The following is a 20,099-nucleotide window of genomic DNA, read 5'->3' on the forward strand; positions in this document are numbered from 1 at the left end:
GGCAGGATTTGGAGGATTTCACCAAACGTTGAGAGAGGCCTATGACGTCTTTAACCCAGAGTGGTAGAGAAAGGCAGTAGTGTTAGATTATCAGGGATCAACCTGAAGATCCATCTAAGCTCATGTTTCTCATGCTAAGCACACACATTTTAAGGGGCAGAACATACTGTATATCCTCCGTACTCAACTGGCGGACCGGATCCGGACCCAGAACGGGGTCGATACGGAACGCAGGTCATAGCATGTGCATATGTTCTTTGAGATATTTGTGTGCTTGATATTTGTGGATGTAAAGTGGTATTCTGCTGCTCCTTGGTTCTGACATAATAGATAAGTCCTATTTTATTAGTAAAATGATGGCCTCATATTTTGGAAGAGCAAAGAAATATGAATAATTTACAGCAGTTCAATACAGTTTAAAATGGTATGGTGAGAATGTACTGGACACACCTCAAATACATTTTGCCCAGAAGCTTGAATATTGGGAAGAATCTGATAGGGGTTGAGCATCTGGTGGAAGTGTCTAATATTTGTTCTGTTGAAAATGAGAGCTCCTCGCCATAAATCAATAATATGCAATATGCATCTTCAAGCATTAAGCCTCAATTTGGTCTCCGGCGGCACATCCGAGTCATGATTATATACACCCTCGGGCAGTAATTTAGTCATTAGCACAGCCATCCTCTCTTGTTGGGTGAACTCTTACTTACATCATGGCATCTGATCCTCTTCAACAGGGCAATAATGTCTGTCCTAATCTATGGAGGAGAACCAAACTGCATCCCCCCAAGTGAACCGTGCCTCACCCATACTAAACAGGCCAATGACGTACTACAATATCCACCAAGACTTTTGAATGAAGAGGATGGAATTATGAATAATGCCACTCTCTCAATTGTGTGCTTATGAATTGTGACAGTTTTCTTGGCTGTTTTTTTGTTTGCAGATTTGTTTCTTACAAACTGCACCAATAAGATTTGATTATGGGGTGCCAGGAGTGTCTTTTTTTACACTGAACAAAAATGTAAAAGCAACATGCAACAATTTCAAAGATTTTACCGAGTTACAGTTCCTATAAGGATCAGTCAATTTAAATCAATTAAATTGGCCCTAAATGTATGGATTTCACATGACTGGGAATAAAGACATTGCATCTGTTGGTCATAGAAAAAAGGTAGAGGCGTGGATCAGAAAACCAGTCAGTATCTGGTGTGACCGCCTCATGCAGCGTGACACATCTCCTTCGCATAAATAGGACACATCTCCTTTAGCCCCCGGAGTGGCACAGCGGTGGCACAGTGCTCTAAGGCACTGCTTCCCAGTGCTAGAGGCATCACTACAGACCCTGGTTCGGTCCCGGGCTGTATCACAACCGGCCGTCATCGGGAGTCCCATAGGGCGGCGCACAATTGGCCCAGCATTTTCCGGTCTAGAGGAGGGTTTGGCCGGGGAATGCCGTCATTGTAAATAAGAATTTGTTCATAACTGACTTGCCTCATTAAATATTTTTTTTTATTTTTATGAAGTTGTTCAGGCTGTTTATTGTAGCCTGTGGAATGTTGTCCCACTCCTCTTCAATGGCTGTGCGAAGTTGCTGGATATTGTCAGGAACTGGAACGTGCTGTCGTACACATCGACCCAGAGCATCCTAAACATGCTCAATGGGTGATAAGTCTGGTGAGCACGCAGGCCATGGTAGAATTGGGACATGTTTAGCTTCAGGGAATTGTGTACAGATCCTTGTGACATGGGGCCGTGCATTATCATGCTGAAACATGAGGTGGTGGCGGCGGATGAATGTCACAACAATGGGCCTCAGGATCTCGTCACGGTATTGCTGTGCATTCAAATTGCCATCGATTTAAAATGCAATTGTGTTTATTGGCCTTAGCTTATGTCTGCCCATACCATAACCCCACCGCCACCATGGGGCTCTCTGTTCACAATGTTGACATCAGCAAACCGTTCACCCACACAACGCCATACACGACATCTGCCATCCACCCGGTGAAGTTGAAACCGGGATTCATCCATGAAGAGCATACTTCTCCAGCGTGCCAGTGGTCATCGAAGGTGAACATTTGCCCACTGAATTCGGATACGGATACGACGCTGCAGTCAGGTCAATACCCTGGTGAGGACGACGAACACACAGATGAGCTTCCCTGAGACGGTTTCTGACAGTTTGTGCAGAAATTCTTAGGTTGTGCAAACCCACAGTTTCTTCAGGGTGTCTGGTCTCAGACGATCCCGCAGGTGAAGAAGCCGGATGTGGAGGTCCTGGGCTATCGTGGTTACACATGGTCTGCGGTTGTGAGGCCAGTTTGAACGTAGTGCAAAATTCTCAAAAACGAGGTTGGAGGTGGCTTATGGTAGAGAAATTAACATTAAATTCTATGGCAACAGCTCTGGTGGACATTCCTGCAGTCAGCATGCCAATTGCACTCCCCTCCCCCCCAAAAAAACTTGAGAGATCTGTGACATTGTGTTGTGTGACAAAACTGCACATTTTAGAGTGGCCTTTTATTGTCCTAAGCACAAGATGCACCTGTATAATGATGATGCTGTTTAATCAGCTTCCTACTAATTCAAGGGTTTTTCTTTATTTGTACTATTTTCTACATTGTAGAATAGTAGTGAAGACATCAACACTATAAAATAACACATATGGAACCATGTAGTAACCAAAAAAGTGTTAAACAAATCAAAATATATTTTATATTTGAGATTCTTCAAAGTAGCCACCCTTTGCCTTGATGACAGCTTTGCACACTCTTGACATTCCACCAACCAGCTTGATGAGGTAGTCATCTGGAATGCATTTTAATTAAAAGGTGTGTTAAAAGATGATAAAAGTTAGTTTGTGGAATTTCTTTCCTTCTTAATGCGTTTGAGACAATTAGTTGTGTTGTGACAAGGTAGTGGTGGTATACAGAAGATAGCCCTATTTGGTAAAATACCAAGTCCATATTATGGCAAGAACGACTCAAATAAGCAAAGAGAAACAACAGTCCATCATTACTTTAAGACATGAATGTCAGTCAAAATTGACAATTTCAAGAACTTTGAATGTTTCTTCAAGTGTAGTCACAAAAACCATCAACAACGATGAAACTGGCTCTCATGAGGACCGCCACAGGAAAGGAAGACCCTGAGGTACCTCTGCTGCAGAGGTTAAGTTCATTGGAGTTACTAGCCTCAGAAATAGGCAATTACTGTAACTGCACCTCAGATTGCACCTCACAGAGTTCAAGTAACAGACACATCTCAACATCAACTGTTCAGAGGAGACTGCGTGAATCAGGCCTTCATGCTCGATTTTGCTGCAAAGAAACCACTACTAAAGGACACCGATAAGAGGAATAGACTTGCTTGGGCCAAGAAACACGAGCAATGGACATTAGACATATGTCCTTTGGTCTGATGAGTCCAAATTAGATTTTTTTGGTTCCAACCGCCTGCCGTTGTGAGACCCAGAGTAAAACGGATGATCTCCGCGTGTGGTTCCCACCGTGAAGCATGGAGGAGGAGGTGTAATGGTGTGGGGTGCTTTCCTGGTGTCACTGTCTGTGATTTATTTAAAGGCACACTTAACCAGCATGGCTACCACAACATTTGGCAGCTATACGCCATCCCATCTGGTTGCGCTTAGTGGAACTATCTGTTTTTCAACAGGACAATGACCCAAAACACACTTCCAGACTGTGTAAGGGATATTTCACCAAGAAGAAGAGTAATGGAGTGCTGCATTAGATGGCCTGGCCTCCACAATCACCCAAACTCAACCCAATTGAGATGGTTTGGGATGAGTTGGACTGCAGAATGAAGGAAAAGCTGCCAACAAATTCTCAGCATATGTAGGAACTCATTCAAGACTATTGAAAAAGCATTCCTCGTGAAGCTGGTTGAGAGAATGCCAAGAGTGAGCAAAGCTGTCATCAATGCAAAGGGTGGCTATTTGGAGAATCTAAAATCTATTTTGATGTGTTTAACTCTTTTTTGGTAACTACATGATTCCATATGTGTTATTTCTTAGTTGTGATGTCTTCACTATTATTCTACCATGTAGAAAATAGTAAAAAATAATGAAAAACCCTTGAATGAGTAGTGTCCAAACGTTTGACTGGTATTGTACACTGTATATGTCATCTGTATTTAGATATCCTCTCACTGGACCTAAACTCTTTAGAAAAAAGGTTTCCAAAGGGGATATTTGGCTGTCCCCATAGGATAACTTTTTTTGGTTCCAGATAGAACCCTTTTGGGTTCCATGTCAAACCATCTAAGGAAAGGGTTCTACATGGAACACAAAAAGGGCTCTACCTGCATTGGGACAGCCAAAGAACAGTTTAAGTTTCTTGACAGCACAATGTTTTTTAGACAAGTGTAGTCATGGGCCTCATGCCAAAGCTGCGATCACCTTTTTGTCATTTCAGTTTTACTCTGAATTTCCCCTCAACCGGACTGTCACCCGTGACTCATCTCTCTGACCTAGCTGTGTCAGGGATGTTTGGACATGAACTGTGCAAACTCATTGACACCACATGCAAAAAGAATATCACTCTATTTGATCACTCAAGTGTTGTACTTGACCTCTCATCCATTTGTTAATGCATGTGAATATTGCACATCACTAAAGACCGTAGGCGACATAAATGTGTACCATGTTGCATTGAAGTGACTGTCCAATGTTCTAGATTTCAATAACCTATAATGAATTACAATACGAGTGAATTTGATTAGACATATACAAGTTCATTCAATGGACATGATACTCAGTGATCTGTTTTCCACTATCTGGTTGGTGCTATGACAACAGTAGGACTTGTCGATACTAATCAAGATGATTGACGCATACCCGCCTCCACAGCTCTGGTTCACTGTCTTGTACCCGAAGTAAAGGTCCCCAAAGCAGGAGTCTACTAACTAAGTTAATGTTGTCCACATGTCATTGACTCCTTGATGGAGTGCACCTCGGCGTGCCATGGACCAGGACAACGGCAACCCAAACGCCCCATTACATTACCGTTTCATTCTTAAAAGGATAAGGGGATTTGCAAGAAGGAGGGGATGGGGAGGAAGTGGTGGTGCTGACGATATCAACCGGAGTATTCTATCTGACAGACGTTCTTGAGTCATCATTTAACATGGGCAGTCCGGAATATATAAATTCGCGCTCACACCATTTCCGCTAATGAATAACCTGGCACGAGGAAAACTCTCCACCGACCCACCTCAGCAAGCTACCAACGTTTACGGTAAGTTGAAACTGGTTGTGTGCTCTCCACTTTTATGTATAAAAAGTGAACATATATTTAGGATTATTACGTATTTATTGAGTTATTAGTTATCCTTGTGTTAGAGTAGATCGTTCGCTGGTATATGTATGTTCTAAAATTACACATTGGTGCGCAATTACGCAAGAACTAGGCTAATTCAAAGTATATGGCAAGATTACATTGCCACAAGTCTAAAGTCGGGTTTAATTATTTATCTTTACCTTTATGTCATTTTAAAAACACAACGGACCATGTGCAGTGCCTTGCCGTCCATCCACAATGACACCTGAGACTACAGCTGCGTGCCCAGTGATGGTGAGAGAGTGCGTCCTGGGGTCCCGCTGGCTGATGGCTGCGCTCACGATTCTGTTGCTGCTTTCCACGACGGTCACCTGCGTTCACAGTACCACCGTGGAGCACGACTTTCACATCGTTCACAATGTCGACAACAGAAGTAAGTTGAAACACGGATTTGATCTTGAAAGGTGACATTGATGACACATTGGATATTACACATAGGATTTCACACATTATTTTGTATACATTTCTTTGTGTTATAATTAAAAGGAAAAAAAATGTCAATTTCAAACCTATTACAAATAGTTAATAAAAGGGTTGTAGAATTTGTTCATCAAAACATTTAATCATAATTAACAAATGTAATACTTTTGAATGTAACACACCACTGTTAATGTGATATAATTTATAATTATGCAAAAAAAAATACATTTTGTTCATTTGTAATATCATTTAGATTTTCAACATCTTAGTTATGGATTTGAACATGTTTTTTAATTATTGATATGGTATTCATAAATTAAACATTCACAGTTTACTTTTTTTACTTTTTCATTTCACCTTTATTTAACCAGGTAGGCAAGTTGAGATCAAGTTCTCATTTACAATTGCGACCTGGCCAAGATAAAGCAAAACAGTTCGACAGATACAACGACACATGGAGTAAAACAAACATACAGTCAATAATACAGTATAAACAAGTCTATATACAATGTGAGCAAATGAGGTGAGAAGGGAGGTAAAGGCAAAAAAGGCCATGGTAGCAAAGTAAATACAATATAGCAGGTAAAACACTGGAATGGTAGTTTTGCAATGGAAGAATGTGCAAAGTAGAAATAAAAATAATGGGGTGCAAAGGATCAAAATAAATAAATTAATTAAATACAGTTGGGAAAGAGGTAGCTGTTTGGGCTAAATTATAGGTGGGCTATGTACAGGTGCAGTAATCTGTAAGATGCTCTGACAGTTGGTGCTTAAAGCTAGTGAGGGAGATAAGTGTTTCCAGTTCCAGAGATTTTTGTAGTTCGTTCCAGTCATTGGCAGCAGAGAACTGGAAGGAGAGGCGGCCAAAGAAAGAATTGGTTTTGGGGGTGACTGGAGAGATATACCTGCTGGAGCGTGTGCTACAGGTGGGAGATGCTATGGTGACCAGCGAGCTGAGATAAGGGGGGACTTTACCTAGCAGGGTCTTGAAGATGAACTTGACTTATACATCCTAAAATCTTCATAGAAGACTAAAGTGTTGCCTAAAAATGATCATCCAAGCCCAGTAATGGACCTCCACTGCCTGATGAAAAGGTGACATCCACTTTCAGGTTATTGTTCACACCAATAGCCTAAAATGGCATTGTTCACACCAATAGCCTAAAATGGTATTGTTCACACCAATAGCCTAAAATGGTATTGTTCACACCAATAGCCTAAAATGGTATCGTTCACACCAATAGCCTAAAATGGTATTGTTCATACCAATAGCCTAAAATGGTAGTGTTCACACCAATAGCCTAAAATGGTATTGTTCATACCAATAGCTTAAAATTGTATTGTTCATACCAATAGCTTAAAATGGTATTATTCATACCAATAGCGTAAAATGATATTGTTCATACCAATAGCTTAATATGGTATTGTTCATACCAATAGCTTAAAATGGTATTATTCATACCAATAGCTTACATTGGTATTATTCATACCAATAGCTTAAAATTGTATTGTTCATACCAATAGCTTAAAATGGTATTATTCATACCAATAGCCTAAAATGATATTGTTCATACCATTAGCTTAAAATTGTATTGTTCATACCAATAGCTTAAAATGGTATTATTCATACCAATAGCGTAAAATGATATTGTTCATACCAATAGCTTAATATGGTATTGTTCATACCAATAGGTTAAAATGGTATTGTTCATACCAATAGCTTAAAATTGTATTGTTCATACCAATAGCTTAAAATTGTATTATTCATACCAATAGCGTAAAATGGTATTATTCACACCAATAGCCTAAAATGGTATTGTTCACACCAATAGCCTAAAATTGTATTGTTCACACCAATAGCCTAAAATGGTATTGTTCATACCAATAGCCTAAAATGGTATTGTACATACCAATAGCCTAAAATGGTATTGTTCATACCAATTGCCTAAAATGGTATTGTACATACCAATAGCCTAAAATGGTATTGTTCACACCAATAGCTTAAAATGGTATTGTTCATACCAATAGGTTAAAATGGTATTGTTCATACCAATAGGTTAAAATGGTATTGTACACATCAATAGCCTAAAATGGTATTGTTCATACCAATAGCCTAAAATGGTATTGTACATACCAATAGCCTAAAATGGTATTGTTCATACCAATAGGTTAAAATGGTATTGTACACACCAATAGCCTAAAATGGTATTGTTCATACCAATAGCCTAAAATGGTATTGTTCACACCAATAGCTTAAAATGGTATTGTTCATACCAATAGGTTCAAATGGTATTGTACACACCAATAGCCTAAAATGGTATTGTTCATACCAATAGCCTAAAATGGTATTGTACATACCAATAGCCTAAAATGGTATTGTTCACACCAATAGCTTAAAATGGTATTGTTCATACCAATAGGTTAAAATTGTATTGTTCATACCAATAGCGTAAAATGGTATTGTTCATACAAATAGCGTAAAATGGTATTATTCATACCAATAGCTTAATATGGTATTGTCCATACCAATAGCTTAAAATGTTATTGTTCATACCAGGTTATTGTTCACATCAATAGCCTAAAATAGTATTGTTCATACCAGGTTATTGTTCATACTAGGTTATTGTTCACACCAATAGCCTAAAATGGTATTGTTCATACCAATAGCCTAAAATGGTATTGTTCATACCAATAGCCTAAAATGGTATTGTACACACCAATAGCCTAAAATGGTATTGTTCACACCAATAGCTTAAAATGTTATTGTACATACCAATAGGTTAAAATGGTATTGTACACACCAATAGCGTAAAATGGTATTGTTCATACAAATAGCGTAAAATGGTATTATTCATACCAATAGCTTAATATGGTATTGTCCATACCAATAGCTTAAAATGTTATTGTTCATACCAGGTTATTGTTCACATCAATAGCCTAAAATAGTATTGTTCATACCAGGTTATTGTTCATACTAGGTTATTGTTCACACCAATAGCCTAAAATGGTATTGTTCATACCAATAGCCTAAAATTGTATTGTTCACACCAATAGCCTAAAATGGTATTGTTCATACCAATAGCCTAAAATGGTATTGTACATACCAATAGCCTAAAATGGTATTGTTCATACCAATTGCCTAAAATGGTATTGTACATACCAATAGCCTAAAATGGTATTGTTCACACCAATAGCTTAAAATGGTATTGTTCATACCAATAGGTTAAAATGGTATTGTTCATACCAATAGGTTAAAATGGTATTGTACACATCAATAGCCTAAAATGGTATTGTTCATACCAATAGCCTAAAATGGTATTGTACATACCAATAGCCTAAAATGGTATTGTTCATACCAATAGGTTAAAATGGTATTGTACACACCAATAGCCTAAAATGGTATTGTTCATACCAATAGCCTAAAATGGTATTGTTCACACCAATAGCTTAAAATGGTATTGTTCATACCAATAGCCTAAAATGGTATTGTTCATACCAATAGCCTAAAATGGTATTGTACATACCAATAGCCTAAAATGGTATTGTTCATACCAATAGCCTAAAATGGTATTGTACATACCAATAGCCTAAAATGGTATTGTTCATACCAATAGGTTAAAATGGTATTGTTCATACCAATAGGTTAAAATTGTATTGTTCATACCAATAGCGTAAAATGGTATTGTTCATACAAATAGCGTAAAATGGTATTATTCATACCAATAGCTTAATATGGTATTGTCCATACCAATAGCTTAAAATGTTATTGTTCATACCAGGTTATTGTTCACATCAATAGCCTAAAATAGTATTGTTCATACCAGGTTATTGTTCATACTAGGTTATTGTTCACACCAATAGCCTAAAATGGTATTGTTCATACCAATAGCCTAAAATGGTATTGTTCATACCAATAGCCTAAAATGGTATTGTACATACCAATAGCCTAAAATGGTATTGTTCACACCAATAGCTTAAAATGTTATTGTACATACCAATAGGTTAAAATGGTATTGTACACACCAATAGCGTAAAATGGTATTGTTCATACAAATAGCGTAAAATGGTATTATTCATACCAATAGCTTAATATGGTATTGTCCATACCAATAGCTTAAAATGTTATTGTTCATACCAGGTTATTGTTCACATCAATAGCCTAAAATAGTATTGTTCATACCAGGTTATTGTTCATACTAGGTTATTGTTCACACCAATAGCCTAAAATGGTATTGTTCATACCAATAGCCTAAAATGGTATTGTTCATACCAATAGCCTAAAATGGTATTGTACATACCAATAGCCTAAAATGGTATTGTTCACACCAATAGCTTAAAATGTTATTGTACATACCAATAGGTTAAAATGGTATTGTTCATACCAATAGGTTAAAATGGTATTGTACACACCAATAGCCTAAAATGGTATTGTTCATACCAATAGCCTAAAATGGTATTGTTCATACCAATAGCCTAAAATGGTATTGTTCATACCAATAGCCTAAAATGGTATTGTTCACACCAATAGCTTAAAATGGTATTGTTCATACCAATAGCCTAAAATGGTATTGTACACACCAATAGCCTAAAATGGTATTGTTCATACCAATAGCCTAAAATGGTATTGTACATACCAATAGCCTAAAATGGTATTGTTCACACCAATAGCTTAAAATGGTATTGTTCATACCAATAGGTTAAAATTGTATTGTTCATACCAATAGCTTAAAATGGTATTGTTCATACCAATAGGTTAAAATGGTATTGTTCATACCAATAGGTTAAAATGGTATTGTACACACCAATAGCCTAAAATGGTATTGTTCATACCAATAGCCTAAAATGGTATTGTTCATACCAATAGCCTAAAATGGTATTGTTCATACCAATAGCCTAAAATGGTATTGTACATACCAATAGCCTAAAATGGTATTGTTCACACCAATAGCTTAAAATGGTATTGTTCATACCAATAGGTTAAAATGGTATTGTTCATACCAATAGCCTAAAATGGTATTGTTCACACCAATAGCCTAAAATGGTATTGTTCATACCAATAGCCTAAAATGGTATTGTACATACCAATAGCCTAAAATGGTATTGTTCATACCAATAGGTTAAAATGGTATTGTACACACCAATAGCCTAAAATGGTATTGTTCATACCAATAGCCTAAAATGGTATTGTACATACCAATAGCCTAAAATGGTATTGTTCACACCAATAGCTTAAAATGGTATTGTTCATACCAATAGGTTCAAATGGTATTGTACACACCAATAGCCTAAAATGGTATTGTTCATACCAATAGCCTAAAATGGTATTGTACATACCAATAGCCTAAAATGGTATTGTTCACACCAATAGCTTAAAATGGTATTGTTCATACCAATAGGTTAAAATTGTATTGTTCATACCAATAGCGTAAAATGGTATTGTTCATACAAATAGCGTAAAATGGTATTATTCATACCAATAGCTTAATATGGTATTGTCCATACCAATAGCTTAAAATGTTATTGTTCATACCAGGTTATTGTTCACATCAATAGCCTAAAATAGTATTGTTCATACCAGGTTATTGTTCATACTAGGTTATTGTTCACACCAATAGCCTAAAATGGTATTGTTCATACCAATAGCCTAAAATGGTATTGTACATACCAATAGCCTAAAATGGTATTGTTCACACCAATAGCTTAAAATGTTATTGTACATACCAATAGGTTAAAATGGTATTGTTCATACCAATAGGTTAAAATGGTATTGTACACACCAATAGCGTAAAATGGTATTGTTCATACAAATAGCGTAAAATGGTATTATTCATACCAATAGCTTAATATGGTATTGTCCATACCAATAGCTTAAAATGTTATTGTTCATACCAGGTTATTGTTCACATCAATAGCCTAAAATAGTATTGTTCATACCAGGTTATTGTTCATACTAGGTTATTGTTCACACCAATAGCCTAAAATGGTATTGTTCATACCAATAGCCTAAAATGGTATTGTTCATACCAATAGCCTAAAATGGTATTGTACATACCAATAGCCTAAAATGGTATTGTTCACACCAATAGCTTAAAATGTTATTGTACATACCAATAGGTTAAAATGGTATTGTTCATACCAATAGGTTAAAATGGTATTGTACACACCAATAGCCTAAAATGGTATTGTTCATACCAATAGCCTAAAATGGTATTGTTCATACCAATAGCCTAAAATGGTATTGTACATACCAATAGCCTAAAATGGTATTGTTCACACCAATAGCTTAAAATGGTATTGTTCATACCAATAGGTTAAAATGGTATTGTACACACCAATAGCCTAAAATGGTATTGTTCATACCAATAGCCTAAAATGGTATTGTTCATACCAATAGCCTAAAATGGTATTGTTCATACCAATAGCCTAAAATGGTATTGTACATACCAATAGCCTAAAATGGTATTGTTCACACCAATAGCTTAAAATGGTATTGTTCATACCAATAGGTTAAAATGGTATTGTTCATACCAATAGCCTAAAATGGTATTGTTCACACCAATAGCCTAAAATGGTATTGTTCATACCAATATCCTAAAATGGTATTGTTCACACCAATAGCTTAAAATGGTATTGTTCACACCAATAGCCTAAAATGGTATTGTTCATACCAATAGCCTAAAATGGTATTGTTCACACCAATAGCTTAAAATGGTATTGTTCATACCAATAGGTTAAAATTGTATTGTTCATACCAGGTATTGTTCACACCAATAGCCTAAAATGGTATTGTTCATACCAATAGCCTAAAATGGTATTGTTCACACCAATAGCTTAAAATGGTATTGTTCATACCAATAGGTTAAAATTGTATTGTTCATACCAGGTTATTGTTCACATCAATAGCCTAAAATAGTATTGTTCATACCAGGTTATTGTTCATACTAGGTTATTGTTCACACCAATAGCCTAAAATGGTATTGTTCATACCAGGTTACTGTTCATACCAGGTAATTGTTCACACCAATAGCCTAAATGGTATTGTTCATACCAGGTTATTGTTTATACCAATAGCCTTATACCAAGTAAAGATATTGTTCATACCAGGTTATTCTATAACCTAACAGGAAATGATATTGTTCATCCCACATTTCATGGTATTGGTATGGACAATAACATGATGTGAACAATAACCTGGTCCTTTAGAGCATTATCACTAGCTATGAATCAGCAATATGATGGTTATTAGGTGTGACTACTGTTTACGCATAACGGTACAACTGTGTACTTTGTGGAAAGGCATTTGTGTGTTCTTTTAAGAAAGATAGTGTGTGTGTGTGTGGGGGGGGGACAACACCAGTTGAACAACACCAAAAAAAAGGAATAATTTACTAAATTCCACAAAGAAATCCTAAAATGGCCCGGACGACAACTTCTAGAAGTAGTTAGAAATAATTTCAATCAGGTGATTCTCATTATCTTTTGAATTGAACTCACCTGTGGTGAGTTGAAGGTGTCTGCAGTATAAAAATCACGTATTCAACCAGTTTGAATAGAGGAAAGGACTCATTCTCCTGTTGTGTGTCACTGTGTGTGCCGCAACGAGCATGGACAAAAGAAAGAAAACCATAGAATAGTCTAAAGCAACTCTAAAACAAAATTGAACTTTCAAAGAAAATAACACCTTCCCTACAGCCAAACATGGAGGAGGTTCAATTATGTTTTGGGGTTGCTTTGCTGCCTCTGGCACTGGGTGCCTTGAACCTGTGCATGGAAGGACATTGATGGCAGGACATTGACCCCAAACACACTTCAAAAAGAACCCAGAAATGGTTCAAGACAAAACACTGGACTATTCTGAAGTGGCCAGCAATGAGTCCAGATCAAAATCCCATTGAACACTTGTGGAGAGATCTGAAAACAGCAGTTGGGAGAAGGCACCCTTCAAATCTGAGAGAATTGGAGAAGTTTGCACAAGAGGAGTTGACCAAACTGCCAGTACAGAGGTTCAGGAAGCTCATCAATGACTATAGGAAGCACTTGATTGCAGTTATTTTGACCAAAGGCTGTGCTACCAAATATTAAGTCTAGGGTGTCAATAATTATTTCAATGTCATTTCTGTTTATTTTCTCATTTAAATGGATATATTAAGTTCAGAATAAATAAAAAAAAGGTTCTGTAATATTAACAGTGAAATAAAGAATTGTGGAGACCAAATACTTTGTTCAATTTCAACATATTTTTAGGGAAAATTGTGAGTTACTTGAATAATGTGTAAGGGTGCCAATATTTTTGACCACAACTGTATATATACTGAACAAAAATATAAACACAACATGCAACAATTTCAAAGATTTTTACTGAGTTACAGTTCATAGAAGGAAATCAGTCAATTGAAATAAATTCATTCGGCCCTAATCTATGGATTTCAAATGACTGGGCAGGGGTGCACACACGGGTGGGCCTGGGAGGTTCATAGGGGCACCCACTTGGGAGCCAGGCCAGCCAATCAGAATTATTTTTTCCCCCACAAAAGGGCGTTATTACAGACAGAAATACTCAGATGTGTAGGCCCTGGGCTGGCGTGGTTAAACTTGGTATGCGGTTATGAGACCATTTGGATGTACTGCCACATTTTCTAAAATGACATTGGAGGTGGCTTATGGTAGAGAAATTAATATTAAATTCTCTAGCAACAGCTCTGTTGGACATTCCTGCAGTCAGCATGCCAATTGCACACTCCCTCAAAAAACTTGAGACATCTGTGTCATTGTGTTGTGTGACAAAATTGAACATCTTAGAGTGGCCTTTTATTGTCCCCAGCACAAGCTGCACCTGTGTAATGATCATGCTGTTTAATCAGCTTCTTGATATGCCACACCTGTACGGTGGATGGATTATCTTGGGAAAAGGAGGAATGCTCACTAACAGGAATGTAAACAAATGAGTGAAAAACATTTGAGAGAAATAAGCTTTTGTTTGTGGTATGGAAAATATCTGGGATCTTTTATTTCAGCTCATGAAACATGGGACCAACACTTTACATGTTGCATTGATATTTTTGTTCAGTGTATACTCAAACCTTAACTTGACGCTTCCACTCACCCCTTGTGTCTTTGTCAGGTCCAGAAATAGATCCATTCTGGTACGTGGGCCGTGGGGTAAGGCCCATCGGGCGTTTTGGGAAGAGGCAGAGCGGAGGAGGGGGCAGCGGAGGGCTCAGACACCCTGTGGCCATGGTCAGCACACTGGAGATTCTCCTCGACATCATCAGGAACCAGGAGAACATCGGGAAGACACTTAGCGGAGAGGACGCCGACTGGCTACCATGACAACATGCTTGGCCGCTCGCCCGCCCCCACCATCTGTGTCCGTGAACGTGTCTTTATTTAATCAAGTATTGTCTTTCTTTGTCTCTATCTCCTGTTTCTTTCTGTCGTTCTTTCTTTCTTTTCAAGGTTTGCTCTCAAGCCTACAGTATGTCTTAGTCTAGGGACCTCTAAACTGGCCGACCAGTTGTAGTCTGTATGGTACATACTGAGAAATGCAATCTATATTGATTAATAAATGAAGATAGTAACAGACTATGTTTTTGGTACATTGATGCTGTGACCAATTATTGTTGAATAAAAAGCAGGAAGTCTAAAACGAGAAATATAAAGCTGCTCGAAATCTGAACCTTTCGGTGAATAAGCCGGTCAGTTTTTCTTACCATTGGTGAGGGATATTCTTTGTAACATAAAGTAAGACCATACTTACATTTACATTTAAGTCATTTAGCAAACGCTCTTATCCAGAGCGACTTACAAATTGGTGCATTCACCTTATGACATCCAGTGGAACAGCCACTTTACAATAGTGCATCTAAATCTTTTAAGGGGGGTGAGAAGGATTACTTTATCCTATCCTAGGTATACTTCATTAATCCCCAAAGGTTAGGAATGATAGGAAACTCCAGAGGTCATTCAGGTGCAAACTTTATTCAATCAGTATTACACTTTTTCTCAATCAGAGCAATTTGGCACATAGAGAATCTGTATTTTCTGCTTCTTAATATTTTTTCCCCGACACATGATATGGACTGCAACAAACGATTGCGCATATGAGTGAATAGTCCATCAGAGGTGTGCAAAGTGAACTTCACTGCGGCCGAGGAACATAGACAGCTGGCTGCCTCCCGAAGACAACACAGAAGGATCAAGTTTATGATTGGGCAATTATCTTATGTCATATCCATTTTTTTTTATACATATATATGGATATATATATATAAACAAATTAGGAGGTGAGATAAAATATATTTTTTTACAATAGAAAAATACAGGACATTGATAATAATGAACCCCTTGGCTGTGCTTCTCGAATTTTGTACATCTATTTAAAACCAGAAACATGCGTTGATACACAACACACATCCAGGAACAACGACGACATACAGGAAACGATATGCATAACCTGCAAAATGGGATCATAGGATGGATGGAAGGACTTACCAGTGGACAGTGTTCAAATATAATAGAAATATAACAGAAGTCCATAGGTATGGGAATGACCTGTGTCACTAGCTCCGGTACAGGGCGTTACATATTATCCTTATTGTCCTTTATTAGACGCTCTTATCCAGAGCAACTTCATACTGGTCCCCCGTGGGAATTGAACCCACAACCCTAGCATTGCAAGTGTCATGCTCTACCAACTGAGCCACAACAGGACCCCACCTGATAGGTGCGGCTTGAAGAAAGGTCAAGCTGCACGTAACAACCTGAACCAACGCAAACGTCATACTATTTTACCTGTAATTACTAACAGGAACAGAATTCCTCAACACTGTATTTAATATTTTCCTCTATATTAATATACTATCTGATCTTTTCAATATAAAGACCAGGGCCTCTCAGAGTATCTCAAGAGTAGAAGTGCTGATCTAGGATACATTTTGTGTTGTAGATCACAATGAATATGGTTACATGGACAGGGAAAGACTGATCCTAGATCAGCACTCCTACTCTGAGACGCTGATAAAAAAAACAGGCCTGGCATTCCAGACTCTCCCCTTGGTCATTGGAGTAATACCAGACACTGCATCAACTGCTATTTATCACATCTCCCACGTTATCATGAATATGAATACCATCATCCCCATTAAAATCACACATTTTCCGACAATTAATGCAGGCATACATGTAAAGCACTTTGAAGAAGGAAACATGACACGGTTTCAGACTTAACTGATGAGAAAACCTTTCGGAGGAGGAGAATAAAGCCTAGGCCGGTTTCCGCCCACTTTGTTTTAGTGAAAAGAACTGCGAAATAACAATCTTCAAAAGTACAAAAATAAAATCATGCTTTTCATGGCATTTTGCCATAAAGCCCAGTAGACTTCATTATGTATAAATCTTTACAAGATATTTAACACAACGCACAATTAATTATTGGAGCCATAGAGCACAGGAGAGAAATCAAAATGTACGCCAAGTAAAGGCCACAAAGCTGAAACCAATTAAACATAAAAAGAACAAGCAAAAAAATACATTTGACGTTGTTGTCATCTAGCAGACGCTTATCCAGAGACCTACAGTTAAGTGCATTGATCTTCAGATGGCTAGTTGGGACAGCCAAATACCTCAGTCATAGTACATGTATTTTTCCTCAATAAAGTAGCTATCAGCAATGTCAGTGCTAGTAGGAAAATAAATCAGAGTGTGAGTATTAGTTCACGCACAAATCGCCCTGTCCTATAATCCTTGTTAATGTGTCTACCATCATCTGCAAGTTATGAAGTCAGCAGTTCACACACCCAAGTATGCTACTGGGAAGACAGATATCAAGTAGACGGCCCTAGCTAGCAAAAAGACAGTACTAGACCACAGATAAAGACACACATTTGATGTATTACTCCTGGAGATATCAGGAGTCCTCTAGCTATAGAATGAAACATATTCATTCAAAAAAAGACAGAACGGTGAAGATGTCGTACATTGTCATTGTTTGGTTAAGAAACGTGTCCATTTATTCTAATGTCGGGCTTCTTTCGGTTCCTAAATGCTTTACGTATACTTTATATAATAGGTAGACCATTTGTGTGATAAACGTTGCATTATTTGTTCATGTAACTAAATATTTTGCCTTGCATTATTTTGGCCTTGGGTCTCCCCGGAGACAGATGCCAAAGTCTCGCAACCTGTAGATGGAGGTTATTTTGGCCTTGGGTCTCCCCGGAGACAGATGCCAAAGTCTCGCAACCTGTAGATGGAGGTTATTTTGGCCTTACAAAACAGACATGACATAAACTGTCATTGTGTGGGCCGAGCAATGTCGTGAATCCTTCTCGAAACACGGTAACTACGCGCTAGAGTAACGAGCTCGTCTCAAAATCGCCACCGTGAAAAGATTGAGGTGTGTTTACCCGTTGCCTTCATGTAAATGATTAATTCGAGGAACAGGAGAGGACGGACGCCAGATGTTTCTTAAAGTGAACCTCTCATCTAAAATTCGAAAACACGTCAGACCAGAGCGTCGTGAATGAGGATTGTTGTCTGCTAGTTCAAGGAAATGATTACGTTTGAGTCTGTACACAGAAATGATAATACAACAACAACATCGAACAGGTTCTGTGGGTGCTCGGCAATTCATCATGACGTTTCATCAGCGAGAGAAACAACAAGTAATAATAAAACATGGTTCAGCCTCTTTTGGGACATTCATCACAGAAGTTTTCACATGGTTTTTCACATCTTCAAACACCTACAACACCCTTGCAAACAGTTAGAAAAAAAAAAAAAGACTGACAGAGGTTTTCTTATTTTCTGTACAAGGACTTTGAAGTTAGGTCTTCTTTTGACAGTAGGACAGTGAGTTGTCTCGGGCGAGGAGTGTTCGTTCGCTGATTTTAAGGCAGAGACACGTCGTCTATCAAACCACCCTGTTGTGAGCGTTGTGGTGTGGTAATTACAGTGAATGAGGCCCGGGGGGCTGATGGAGTAGGTTGGGACAGGGGTTGAATGAGTCGGTCCTGGGCTGGGGGAGGCAGGGAAGGGGGTCTGGAGATATTCAGGGGGTGACTGGATGGGGCCGTGCCTGGCTGAGGAGAGCGCTGGGTGGGGTGCACAGGGCAGGTGTTGGCCCCTGCATAGCCCAAGGCAGACGCTGGATCAAGGCACTGGAGTGGAGAGACCGTGCGGGGCCCCTGAGGGACTCTTTGTGCTTTCTGTCTGTCGCTACGGATGAAGTGCTGTTACCTGTTGCTCAGACTCCTTATCTGGAGAAAAACAAGGAAATACATATAGAAATATATGACTTGAGCTATTCAGGAAGCTAAAGAGTGTATTCAATAGTCACAATGACAAATGAAGCTATTACACAGCATAACCATTAATGTAGTTTGCATTGAGTATACACTGAGTGTACTGTCTCCTCCCCTTCATCTACACTGATTGAAATGGATTTAACAAGTGACATCAATACGGGATCATAGCTTTTACCTGGATTCACCTGGTCAAACTGTCACTTGGTAGGTGTTCCTAATATTTTGGATACTCAGTGTATCTGGTAATATCTATTCAGAATTGGGCATAAAATGTAGAAGTTCCCAACACTGAGAGAGAAACAGTAAAACATTAGTCCCTTAGTTAAATAATCATTACATGATGCTCTAGTCTGGGACTCACCCACAAACAGGACCAAGGCTTGCCTGCTGAGGAGTGATGGACTCCATCCTAGCTGGAGGGGTGCTCTCATCTTTTCTATCAACATAGACAGGGCTCTAATTCCTCTAGCTCCACAATGGGATAGGGTGCTGTTAGCCAGCCTGCCAGCTTAGTGGAGTCTGCCCCTAGCACAGTCAGTGTAGTCAGCTCAGTTTTCCCCATTGAGACCCTGTCTGTGCCTCGATCTAGGTCTGACAAAATTAAACACACCTTAGCAATCCCACTGGAATAAAGACCTCCTCCATTCCTGTCATTATTGAAAGAGATTGTGATCATACCTCACATCTCAAAATAGGACTACTTAATGTAAGATAATTCACAAACTAATCACTGATTATACATTTGATGTGATTGGCCTGACTGAAACATGGCTCATGCCTGATGAATTTACTGGGTTAAATGAGGCCTCTCCTCCTGGTTACACTAGTGACCATATCCCCAGAGCATCACGCAAAGGCAGAGGTGTTGCTAACCTTTATCACAACAAAAAAGGCTACATTTTCATCTTTTGAGGTTCTAGTCATGAATTGATGCAGCCTACTCAATCAATTTTTAATAGCTACTGATTTACAGGCCTCCTGGGCTGTGTACAGTGTTACTCACAAAGTTCCTTGA

The 20,099-nt window shown here is 38.3% G+C and overlaps 2 protein-coding genes across 13 annotated transcripts in view; one reads left to right on the top strand and one right to left on the bottom strand.

Annotated features, from left to right (window-relative positions):
- Positions 1-4,894: 4,894 nt before the first annotated feature.
- prlh2 (prolactin releasing hormone 2) lies at positions 4,895-15,376 on the top strand. Its single transcript, XM_035762053.2, has 3 exons — positions 4,895-5,258; positions 5,539-5,733; positions 14,902-15,376. The coding sequence occupies exons 1-3, from the start codon at positions 5,195-5,197 to the stop codon at positions 15,108-15,110; spliced, it is 468 nt and encodes a 155-aa protein (XP_035617946.1). The 5' UTR covers positions 4,895-5,194; the 3' UTR covers positions 15,111-15,376.
- A 363-nt stretch (positions 15,377-15,739) lies between these two features.
- myripb (myosin VIIA and Rab interacting protein b) overlaps positions 15,740-20,099 on the bottom strand; it is a 200,779-nt gene continuing 196,419 nt past the window's right edge. For 11 of the 12 annotated variants that reach the window (XR_008111214.1, XR_008111215.1, XM_052506155.1 and 8 more), the window contains one exon: positions 15,740-19,036. Coding sequence is in view for 9 of the 12 variants with exons in the window: in XM_052506155.1 (XP_052362115.1) it covers positions 18,996-19,036 (41 nt within the window). In the remaining 3 variants the exon portion in view is untranslated. The remainder of the gene's footprint in view (positions 19,037-20,099) is intronic. The other variant, XR_008111213.1, reaches the window with a different exon arrangement.

The sequence above is a fragment of the Oncorhynchus keta genome, chromosome 4, assembly GCF_023373465.1.
Source record: "Oncorhynchus keta strain PuntledgeMale-10-30-2019 chromosome 4, Oket_V2, whole genome shotgun sequence".
Classification (NCBI taxonomy): Eukaryota; Metazoa; Chordata; class Actinopteri; order Salmoniformes; family Salmonidae; genus Oncorhynchus; species Oncorhynchus keta.

Excerpts from the sequence above, each read along its gene's own strand:
- prlh2 (XM_035762053.2), top strand. The coding sequence starts at position 5,195 with ATGAATAACCTGGCACGAGGAAAACTCTCCACCGACCCACCTCAGCAA. Across the intron at positions 5,259-5,538 it reads GCAAGCTACCAACGTTTACG|TGCCTTGCCGTCCATCCACA; the intron begins GTAAGTTGAAAC and ends GACCATGTGCAG. Across the intron at positions 5,734-14,901 it reads TCACAATGTCGACAACAGAA|GTCCAGAAATAGATCCATTC; the intron begins GTAAGTTGAAAC and ends TGTCTTTGTCAG.